This window comes from Chaetodon trifascialis, chromosome 7, assembly GCF_039877785.1.
Source record: "Chaetodon trifascialis isolate fChaTrf1 chromosome 7, fChaTrf1.hap1, whole genome shotgun sequence".
Taxonomy (NCBI): Eukaryota; Metazoa; Chordata; class Actinopteri; order Chaetodontiformes; family Chaetodontidae; genus Chaetodon; species Chaetodon trifascialis.
Genome location: NC_092062.1, coordinates 17,410,721 through 17,422,394, shown reverse-complemented (window position 1 = coordinate 17,422,394; position 11,674 = coordinate 17,410,721). Strand labels below are relative to the sequence as shown.

The 11,674-nt window shown below is 40.6% G+C and overlaps 2 protein-coding genes across 2 annotated transcripts in view; both read left to right on the top strand.

The window, feature by feature from the left end:
- Window positions 1-76: 76 nt before the first annotated feature.
- Window positions 77-6,373, top strand: dbf4 (DBF4-CDC7 kinase regulatory subunit). The gene is made up of 13 exons (XM_070966871.1): window positions 77-219; window positions 378-480; window positions 1,243-1,412; window positions 1,906-2,109; window positions 2,243-2,293; window positions 2,382-2,451; window positions 2,566-2,642; window positions 2,757-2,802; window positions 2,970-3,015; window positions 3,108-3,233; window positions 3,697-3,811; window positions 4,006-4,121; window positions 4,281-6,373. Exons 2-13 carry the CDS (start codon window positions 429-431, stop codon window positions 5,095-5,097), a joined length of 1,890 nt encoding a protein of 629 aa, XP_070822972.1. The 5' UTR covers window positions 77-219; window positions 378-428; the 3' UTR covers window positions 5,098-6,373.
- Window positions 6,374-8,649: 2,276 nt separating this feature from the next.
- The window catches only part of adam22 (ADAM metallopeptidase domain 22), a 62,634-nt gene continuing 59,609 nt past the window's right edge, over window positions 8,650-11,674 (top strand). Inside the window, exons 1-2 of the mRNA XM_070966285.1 lie at window positions 8,650-9,273; window positions 9,555-9,715. Coding sequence (XP_070822386.1) covers window positions 9,177-9,273; window positions 9,555-9,715 — 258 coding nt within the window. The 5' untranslated portion in view covers window positions 8,650-9,176. The remainder of the gene's footprint in view (window positions 9,274-9,554; window positions 9,716-11,674) is intronic.

The following is an 11,674-nucleotide window of genomic DNA, read 5'->3' as shown; positions in this document are numbered from 1 at the left end:
TTAAAGCGGGAAAGGTTTGTTTTGCGAAGCAGTGACTTAAAAAGTTTACTACAGCTGGCTAAACATTCTGAAAATCGCTTGCTAATGGCTGATATGTGATATCAAAGGTGCTAACACAGCATATGTGCCGTTTAGTAACGTTATCTTACAATAATGTAACGTAAGTTGAGCAAAGAAGCTAATTCCTGTCTGTCCGCCGAGGAAACGAAACAGTTCACGGTAAGACTGCATTTAAACGGTGGAAACGTCCGTTAAATTGGAATAACGGGTAAACAGCTAACGTTACACTGCTCACATATTACTGTTAAGAAAATTTGTTTGGCGTTCTCTTTCTCTTATTTGTAAATAACCATGTTTTTGTTTAACGTTACACACAGGGGACAGACAAGGACTTCCTGGGGCATGTTGACACTCAGTGAAAGAATAAAATGAAGCCTAAACGCACCCAGAAGTATAACGTTACCAGACCCCATTGGCAAGGTGACGTTGTTGACAACCGTGTTATACTAGCTTGTATTTTTTTATTTGCATAGCCTGTTGTCCTGTTCTCTACTTTAACCTTAAACGTATCTTAAGATAGTGAACGGTTATTACATCACTCACTACTATAATGATATTTTTTTTGAATCTCGAAGATATTTGAGTCCCAGCTAACGATATCTTCACTTTGAGACTGTCTTCGTGCAGTCAAGTAACTTTAATAGTTATTTTCTATAGCCTAAAGTTACACATTTGTTGGATTTAGAATCTGTACATCATAGGCAACCCTCTGTGTCCCAAGGAACAACTTTACATTAAAAAACACAAAACCAAAACTTAAACAGGAGAAAGGGAGGGACCTCCAGAATGGACAACCTCGCCATTAATGTCTACATGATAGCTATTATCATGTACACAAAAGGCAGAAGTAGCAGTAGTAGTAGTAGAGCTATAACCATGAGAAACAGAGTGACAACATTAGCATGACATCAATAGCATTAGCATTAGTACATAACATACAGGTGTTAGGTGTAATCGGTTAAATGGTTAAAAATAAGCTGCTGTTTGTATTTCTGAAGCTGTAACCACTGAAACTTTGATATTTGACTGGACAAATGACTGATCAGTCACTTAATAGTTATAGGAATGGCTTCATTTGTGGTTGGTCACTGTTAGTTGAGTAGTGACTACTTGCTCAAGCACTTCAGGTGAGATACCATGTGGGCTTCCTCTCATTATGTGTCTTTACTGTTCGCCCTTTAGGGAAAGGCGTCAGTGCTGGTGACAAAGTGGCACCGGGTCAAGCTAAGCCAACATCGCTTGTGTCCTCTTGTGCTCAAATCAAACCTTTTGCTGGGAAAGTGTTTTACCTGGATCTGCCATCGAACAGAATAACAGAGACATTGGAGAATGATATCAAAGAACTGGGAGGGGTGAGACAAAAAAGACATTTTCTCTGTTTTTTTTTGGTTTTTTTTTGGTCAGTAATCAAGGTTCATATCTGTCATCTGTACTGTGTCAGGTTGACATGTCCATGAGGTTACTGAGTCATTTTAGATAATGTTATGTTTTCTTCCCACAATACCATCCCTCTCAGCCCTGCAGACTGCAGTGGCTTCACCCCTACTCAGCTTTCTGCATTTGATGTAGACTCTTTTCTGTGGTTGCATTTTATTATTACAGAGTGACATAAGTTAGCCCTTGATCTATGATTATTCTTTGTCTTTATTATGATACTTTTGTATGATGATTGAACTGTTGGTACCTGACAGTTGTTGATACACTTTGACATATTTCATTTAGTACCAAAAATGTATTTGGGTTGGATACCCAAACTTGTAGGACACTCCCAACATGATCTCTGTGTTGCAGTTGTGAAGATGTCCCAAAAAGTCTTATCCTGATTTTCTTGTGTTTGTTTCTCAGACTGTTGAGAAATTCTTCAGTAAGGAAATTAAGTATCTGGTATCCAACAAGAGGGAGGCTAGATATGTGCATTGCCTCAGGCAGGACTCTCCTGTCCCCAGCCCAGACTCTGGACAGAGTTTACCTCACTTTCGCTCGAAGCCGCACCGGCCCAGCAACCACAGGGACAACATCAAAAGCAAGTCTAAGGGCCAAACGGACACAGTGAGTTCACTTTCATTGTTTCATCAACGGCGGAACAGATATGTTTTTAGGTCTATCAGGGCTATTACCATCTAGATAATATTTACTGGTTATTAATGTCACATATTTTCATTTTCTGTTTACTGTTTTGCAGTGTGTTACAAGTCGAGGGAAGTCTTTGGTGGAGAGAGTGGTGAAAGAGCAGGTTTGTTAAGTCAACGCTAATGAGTTTAGTGAGGAACTGTAATTACCTCTTTTGCTTTCTGTGCTAATACACACTTGTTTGCTTTTAGGAGAGGGTGCAAATGAATAAGATCCTGTCAAATGCTCTGGAGTGGGGTGTGAAAATCGTCTACCTAGATGGTATGTTTTAGAGGTTATATTCGTTTTTGTTACATTACATCAACTGTAGATTATTTGAATGTATACTGTAAATAATGGCTTACTCTAGTTTTATTTCTTTTATGTCACTTGCAGATATAATAGCATATGTTCGGAAGAAAAAAAAGGTTGTCAGCCGCCAGTGTCCTGCTGCCACTGCTGTCAAATCAAGCGTAAGTTTACAGGTTCAAATTCTTCAGTGCATGCTTTTTTAAAATGTACTCATTTGAAGGGTTTGCCGTCTTGAAAATGATTGCTTTCTAAGTGCTTTTCTTCATTCTGTATAGGTCAAAGCTGAGTCAGTAGCAAAGCAAGGCTTTCAGAAATGCAAGGGTAAATGTTTTTATCTACGACTAAACAAGTTTTCTGAGCTTATGTTGTTATAACCCAGTCTGCCCTTTTTTTTTTTTTGCCAGAGATGATGGTCCATTATTTTTGATGCTTTGTAAATACATGCTCAAATTTCATCTGACAATCATTGATGGTTTTTTTTTTCCCAGGGGGGCGGATCAGTAAACCGTTCGTTAAGGTTGAGGATTCAAGCAGGTAAGAGACAGTTGGTGAAAAGAAGCTGACATCCGCCTCCTATCTTTGAGTTGTTTGCATGCATTGGCTTTAAAATGTTTCTTTTTCCTCAGACACTACCGTCCAATCCACCTCACTTTGCAAAACACGCCCAAGTTCAACCTGAAGACTGTTCCTCCCTGTAGTCCTTTCTGTGTTGAGGACAAGGATCCTCCTGGGAACAAACAGCAGGGACACCGGTATGGTGCTTCTTCTGTGCTTTGCTCTTAACTAACTTAACATCAGGCCAGCACAGTCTGTCATGCTTCCATAAGGACCTAACATGTTTAAAAATTTTGCTTCTCGCTCAGAAGTATCAGTTAGCATATTTTAATCACTGGAAACCACCATATTCCGCCTAAATAAAGGCACTTCTAAGTTATTTTAACAAGCTGAATTTGCACCCAGCTCCTTGTGTATTTCTCAGTGATCTGTATCTAGATCTAAAGATCTATATTTATTTTTAATCTTTACTGTGTGGTGAAACCAAAGACAGTCTTTCGCCACTGTGGAAAATAAAATAACTAAACACATGTTTGCACGCTGTATAAATGAAATGGGTTTCTAAAACTAAAAGAAAATGAAACCAAATGCAGAAATACAAACTGTCTTCATCATAGTTTGGTTTTCTTTGTGCAACCTCTGGACACCTCTTGGAAACAGAGATGCAAAAGCCTCAGCCAGTGAAGAGAGAGCACACGCCCGAAAGAAGAACAGAGACAAGAAGCGAGGCGGCTACTGCGAGTGCTGTATGATCAAATATGAGAACATTACAATGGTAAGTTTGTGTCACATTTGTAAATGTGAAACTATCAATACAATACGTTTAGTCAGTTACACTAATTTATGGTAATACCACATTTGTGTGCTCAGTAGCCTCCACTTTGCAGCTGTAAATATCAATTATTAACTGAGTGATTTTTCTTTATTTTTCTTTACTTATTTTTTTAATTAATACATTTTTTTGTTCAGCATCTACAGAGTGAATGTCACAAGGCTTTCTCCAAGAGTGACAAATACTTGGTGGTGGACGAACTGGTTTCAACCCTGCACTGCAATTTCATCCCCATCAAATCTCAAGTCAAAAGGTAATTTGTCACTGTTCCTGTAAAACTTCCATCAACATTATATGTTCACAAGAAAGAAAAATGTATGTTAATAACTGTAATCTCGCTTCGCTAGATTAGTTTTTGCCATCTCTAGATCTTTTATCTGTCTATTCCTCTCCACTCATCTCTTTTTTTCAGTGTTTCCTCTGTTCTGATTGCTCCTGGATCACGTGGGAAAACTGAGCTAAGGCACAAGGGAGATCTTGATACCACAGAGATTATTAAAGAAGAGCAGCACTGGACTGTTGATGGGCATGAGGGATCTTATTCAGGACACACTTTAAAAACCGGATCAGTTTTTGCTTCTTCTCCTCTGAATCACAGAAAGGGGGACAGAAGGAGCTGTTACACTCACTCAGACAAATCCAGGCACAAATCTATTGCACATAGACGGCTATGCAGACAGAATTCTCGCACTCAAAAAGCTCCTCAGCCTATGATAGAAACAGCCCCCTCTAGAGGTGAATGTCTTCCCTCTAGTCCCTCCAGAGAGACTGGGGGTGACCCACTGGACCAAATAATAATTGAAGACACGAACAGCTCAGCCTCTCACTTCCATGATATGAATGGACAGAATGAGGCGTCCTCGGTTAGCCTTAATGTTATAACAAATCGACAAGAGGACTCTGATAACAAACAGGATTCCTCAGTGTTTGAGGTGGTTAAGGATGGAAATGTATTGCCTGACAAAATTACTGGAAACAACCTCTCAGAAAAGGAAGAAGCACACTGTCCTACACAAAGCTTCTCTCCAGTCCGGAAAATACAGCGGAGGATTCGAGTTTATAGACGCAAAAGACGAAAAGTGGACACACATGCCGAACGCGTAAAGTCAAGTGACATTCCTGACAACTCCACACTGAAACTTTGGGAAATATTTCAGTCAAGTGATGACATGGACGTGGAGTTTCTGGGGTTTGAGAATGAGGAAGGAATAAATGGACTGCAGAAATAAACTGGACTGTTACTGGATTTTACAGCAGAACCAAACCACATTCTGCGCCATGGACTGGGTCTTGTCATCACAAACATCAGATTAAAGATGACAAAATGATCTACAGTGGCTTATTTTATTCATGGGACCAAATTTTTCCCCCTTATTTTGTTTTGTGTCAGATGAAAGGCAGCTGCTGATGTGCTGTAGCGTTTTGTTCACAGCGTTGCTTTTAAGGTACAAAACTTTGAGGTAAACTGGCGTCCAATGACATTTTTAATTCTTGTTCATGGCTTTAGCATGACATTTGGCACATTTTCTTGTGCTGCAAAAATTGCTTGAAAATATACATTTATTTGATATTTAGATTCTAAAGTCAACACAAAGAACAATGAAAGTGGCCTGGAAGTTAAAGAAATGTAGTCAAAACTACAATATTTCCACAAAGTGTCTTAAATGTGCCAAATGTGGGATCTTGATATTGAGTTACATCCCGGTTAGTACAATCTACATCTTAGTCTCAATGCTTAAAAACATTTCTGGAAATCATCTTATCTGTATCTAAATCTAAATGCATGTTGTGATGGATAAAGATTTTGTGATGGAAGTCAATGATTGCTAATTGCTTTTACCTGGTTTCAACAGCTGTAGAAATGTCAGCAAGTTCAGCCTCTAAACACACAGCAACTCATGCATTGCGTTTTACATTTCCTTGAAACACCATGAACTTGTCCCATTACAAAGAATTAAATGGACCTTATTTAAGACGGAAGAGCAACAGTAGTGTGTGGATCTTAAACCAGACATTACTGTACCAGACAAGTGTATTTTTAAACTCTTTCACAAGGTTGATACCTTTTATTGCCACCTGAAGATCTATGAAGTGGTTTATGTTCTCTGTGCGCAGTCTTTTCCACAGAATACTGACTTTTCACTTAAAGGAGCATCCTAGCTCTTTAGTCAGTAATCTGGAGAAAGATGACTTGAATCTTTACAGATGTTGGCAGCTGATTGTGTATGTTCATGAAATACATATAGTGGTAATATTTTAATGTGAATGACCTGCAGGTTGGACGTGTGGTATCTGACATTATACATGACATTTTAGGATTCTTCTTAAGTGCACTTTTTATGACCTGAGTTCATGTGCTTTTTTCACCCCTGATACATTAGCTCAGCTTCTCCCTTTTCCCCTGCATTTAGTGCATTAGCATAGTGCCCTTGTTCTCTATCACTGCTCTCAAATGGATGCGCTGGGTCAAATGGGGAGTCTCTGTGCCACGGGCATAAAGAAAAAGACATGAGTGTTCCCAGGCACAATTACAGAAATACTGCAAATAAAAAGGCTACGCTGAATGCTGACATTATCGTCATTTTTCTTCTTTGGTACAGATTCTAAGCTTGCTGTAATTTAATGATTGGAGCGCACAAACTGTACCTGCCTCATGCAGTACATACTTGTAAGCATGCACATGCATTATCATCCCACTTACCCTTTCCAGGGTTACAAGGACTGGAGTCTAATGCCCTGCTAACATGGAGACAGCTGTTCAGGCTGAAATGTACACATCTATAGAACAAGTTTTAAGTTTCCACTCCTTACAGGTCTTAAACCTGCTGAGAGAAACAATGCGGATACAGGAAGGCTTGCAAACGTAACACATAAAGGCCCCAGCTGTGGTGGAATGGATTTGCTATTGTGTGAAATGTGAGTGACTCATAAATTAAACTTCCACACTTTTTTTTTAAACATGTTTGTTACATCAACCTTTATTTAGACTCAAGTCCGTTAAGAAAGACAAACAAACATAGAACCCATATTTAAAAAAGACAGTCATACCAGTGTTTCCACATAGCAGACTGGTATCTAACAGCACTGAAAGCAGGGTTAGTCAACATCATTAAAATGGCATTACAGGAACTGTTAAGTCGACATATAAATTTGAACATCAACCGTCTCAAAAGAGAATGAAAAGTGACAACTTGTACTTGACAGAAGAGTTCACTTGCACTATACCATCTTGGTTTGCCAAGCAAGATACGCAGACAATCATTATATGCAACCTGAAGTTTGTGGATGCTGGCCTTTTTAAATTTAAACCATAAGGGTGCAGTATAAAAAGGGGTACAGTAAGACCTAAAAAGATCCACTTTAACCCTCTCTGAACACCAGGAAAATCTTCTGGTCAACAAATTTGCCTGCATATATAAAATACGACGCTGTCTATACATATCATCATCATCTGTCAAATCATCAGTAATGATGTGTCCCAGATATCTAGTTTTAGAGCAAACAGGAAGCACTTGTCCTGAGAGGTAAAAGGATGGAAAAGTAAGGCCCATATCCCCTTTTACTCTGCAAATCATAACAGAACTCTTCTTAGCATTGTAATTCACGTCAAAATTTACACCATAATTAGAACATATGTTAAGAAGCTCTTGAAACCCAGCGCTGCTAGGTGAAACAATTGCCAAATCATCGGCATACATAAGATGATTAATGAGTACACTGCCGACCATACAACCTGTTTTACAGTTTCTTAACTGGTCTGAAAGATCATTCATGTAAATATTAAAAAGGCACGGTGATAAAAGCCCCCCCTGTCGAACGCCATTACTTGTCCCAAATGGAGCAGAAACAACATTTCCCCATTTAATCTGCATGCTCTGGTTAGAATACCAGTAAGACAGGATCCTTACAAAGGTGTCAGGCACTCCTCTCTGATGTAATTTTAAAAACAATTTAGAATGATTTATACGGTCAAATGCCTTAGATGCATCTATGAAACCAATTAATACAGTAGACTTCTGTCTTCTATAGTTTTCCACCATCTCCTTCAGTGCATAGATACATAAATCAGTGCTATGTTTTGCCTTAAAGCCAAACTGGTTATCAGAGGTGCATAAATATACAGATAGTCTGTCTAGTAAAATTCTCTCCAAAACTTTTGACAACACACTGGCTAGAGCAATCGGCCGATACATTTATATCAGATACATTTTGACAAATGGGGAAAAAATACAGAAAGGTGAGCCTTCCCCAAATATAAGATAGCCGTTTTCAGTCCGGTAGACAAATTAACTGGCTCTAAAATCTTCAGACTTTATGTAACATTGTGCCAGACTGAACTCTCACCTCAGAGCCATATCAGCTCCCTCAGTAAACATTGTTTTGTGGGAAAAAACATATCGGGTCATTAATTCTGTAAGATTCGCTGTCTGCTTTGGGGCAAATTCCCACCAGGTTTAGACATCTGGTGTGTTTGCACACTGCTGCAGGTCTAGTGTCAAAATAACAGAAAAGATTTCCTCCATGCTTCCATGTATCAACAGTTTAAAGCTTTTTGGGGATGCGTGAGCAAACTGCAGGAAGACAAACATGTCAAAGATGAATGAGAAGCATCACTGAATTTGTTGTTTTGGTAGAACTAGAAAATATGACAGGATTTCAGAGATCAGTCTTGTATTGTTGCTGCCCTAATTAGGGAAAAACAATTACAAATCATCCACAAACAGTACCACCACACACACAAAGGGATTCTTTCATTTCCCCTTGCTTTTTTTGGGAGCCGTGGCAGACGATGGAGTGATTCATGACAATAACAGGCAGAATTGAGCAGGAATGGCGCTCCTGCAGCAATTTAACATGGAGGAGCGTGGAGGAGGCGGACGTTCATGCCATCGCTGTCGGTCCAGTCGGCGGAGGGACGTGCCTGCAGCTTCTCTCCATCCCGTCTCCACTGCTCGCTCATATTTATGCATTAGGCGTTTCTGCAGTGAGCCGCTGGATATTGATGTGTTTTAAGGAGGCGTCCCCACTGCTCTCCTCCCCTCCATCCATCCATCCCTGCCTCCCAGTCCCTCCCTCCCTCTCACTCTCCTCCCTGCCTCCTCCGTACTGGTGATCCGCGGGGTCTCGGTGCGCTCAAACGCGCTCAGCGTTCAGACTCGCCAAGACCCCGATGGCCCCCAATCAAAGGGACTGCGCTAACCAGACGACCAGCCCCGGCTTCAAGCTCCCCTAGCGAAGGCAGGACCCTGAGAGCCCGCTCCTGGAATACCGCATTGTTTTATAATATCCAGCAAGCGAGAGAAAGGTGATGATGCTGATGATGCGCCCGCGATGGTGGATTTCCCTTTTGTGCGTCTATGGATTGATGCACGTCGGTCACCAGAGCAGCCCTAATGCCCAAAATGGTATCTGATGCTATTTGAGATATTATCAGAAATACTGTCGCGCAAACAAAACGTTAAATCATCATTAATAGGCCTGTGTTTATTGTTGTCTTGTCCTAGCCTCGGCTACTTTATGGTTTACATCTAAAATATGTATGTAGCCTGTAGCTGTTTCACGTTACCAAAGGAAATGGGACCAATCGACGGTTCAGATGGCGGTGTTTGTGATGATTGTGTCTCTCACCTCCCTCACGGAGGGGACCAGGCGGCTAATGAAATCGGTGTTTTCCCTCTCTGTGCAGGAGACGCCTTACCGAGCTTGAAGGCTCTTCGTGATGCGGGCAGGTTCGTCGGGAGGGAGGACACGGTGCCTCTCCGCCTGCTCTACAGCAGGCACAACCTCAGCCAGATCACACAGGACGAGCTCAGCACCAGGGTTAAAGCCAGCTCCGGCTCCACTCAGGTACACGGTATTTTCAGCGTGTTCTGTCTGCGTGCAGCCGGTGTGTGCCGGAGAGATGCCTTCAGGAGACACCTCTCTGCGTGTTTATGTTTGCATTGGTTCGTCCCCTCCTCTGCCCTTGTCCTCAGAGGGGAAATTAATAATTAGACACTTGCAAGCAAAACAGAAGAAGCTTGAAACATTTAGTCAGGAACAGGCCACAGCAGCTCGGCAGTCGGCAGGTGCTATATGGGTCATCATTACCTGCACATGCAAAAGGTTGTCCACTGCATGTGAATTAATATGAAATATTCAACTTAGTGATAGGTTCATAATGATCACTTTTAAGTCTGTCCACACTGCACATTTACAAAGTCATCAGCTATAGTCACGAGGCCAAACAGGATGATTAATAATTTAGTGATAACTTGCATCTCTTCTGTCCGGGCGGGTTGCTGTCCCAGCAGCTGTTCACCTGTGATATCTCATATCCCACATTTTTCACTTTATTTATTACTGAAACTGACCACAGATTGCTACATCTGAGTGGACGATATTATTTGCAAATTTGATCTATCACAGATTAATCTGTATATGTCAGCTGATATGTACCACGAAATGCTAAAGATGCACTTTCATAATGACATTAAATGTAATTTAGAAGCAGTGTCACCATTACTTAATATGTCCAGCGGAGGGCACTGATAAGTTTAATTTTCAACTTAATTGTCCTGCTTTGGCACATATTGTCTTTAACAACCATTCGAGGAATGTCAGTGTTTACTTATTATTAAAAAATCCTGACTGACATTATTAGTGGAGTCCTTAAGCTCTCAATATCAATATCGGCCTCAAACATCCAGTATCTATCACACTCTGCTAGCTTAATACCTTAATATTTGCTGTGATAATCTTTGAGAATTGTTCTGAGGACCGATTGATTCCAAGCACAATTTATACATTTAAATAAGGATATAAATGCCTGCATGCATTTCCAGTTACTTAAATTATTGTGCATGTGGTCAGTGTTGGGGTGTCAGCACCTTCATATCGCCAAGCCGAACACTGTTGGCTTGCGGGTGAAGTAGGCTGTCTATGGGTTAAGCCTTGTTTTGCAGTATGTCTGGACATGACCTCCCACTAAATCTATCACGTAACAAAATGATCCGGATGGTAGTTATCTAAAACCAACTGGGACAAGCTGTATTGTTTGACAAGAAAGCCTTCCAGAGCCATTTGGTCTGTAATAACCAATACAGTGCAGTAATAATCATAATCACTCTAACTGTGTTCACTGACTCAGTTCAGTGAAGCAGCATGTCTGCTGGGTTCATTTCAAGATATGAGTCAATTAGCATTGTGCAAACCTGTCATGCGTTTTTAATTTGTGCGGCTTAGGCTTGTGTAGGCTAGCCTATTCAGGGCTCTCAGAGACTGTCAAGGACTACAGATGGTAGCATGCAGGGAGGTGCTAACCCTTTGTCTCCCTCACACCTCAGACAGAGCTGCAGCCCGATGGGTAAACAAGCTAACAGGAACCATCTGCCATCATATATGATTTTAATATTTTTTGATATTTTCCTTTTGAAGCTGATACTAATATCCATCATGGATTTGTCACGTGACACAAGCTGAATTTTAAAGCAAGGAGACTAATTTCTGTAGAGCAAGGGAGCATTTTTACTTTCTGCACAGAAGATTTGCTCACACTACTTTATATCTTGGCTTAATTCTCATATTTTCAACTCCATGTAATTCCTGAATTTTACAGCTCAGGAGATGTGTTTATTTTACTTTTTACCAAAATACCTTGCATACAGCTAATCAGTAATGGTCTGAAAGTTCTAATTAAGCTATAGAATGTATATAGCAAGTGAGGAATAGATCCAGGGTAGGAGGAGGAGGAGGAGGCAGGCGATGGCATCTTTGATTAGATTTTTTTATGTTCTGAGTCTCTTATTCTCCAGAGAGTCGAATCTG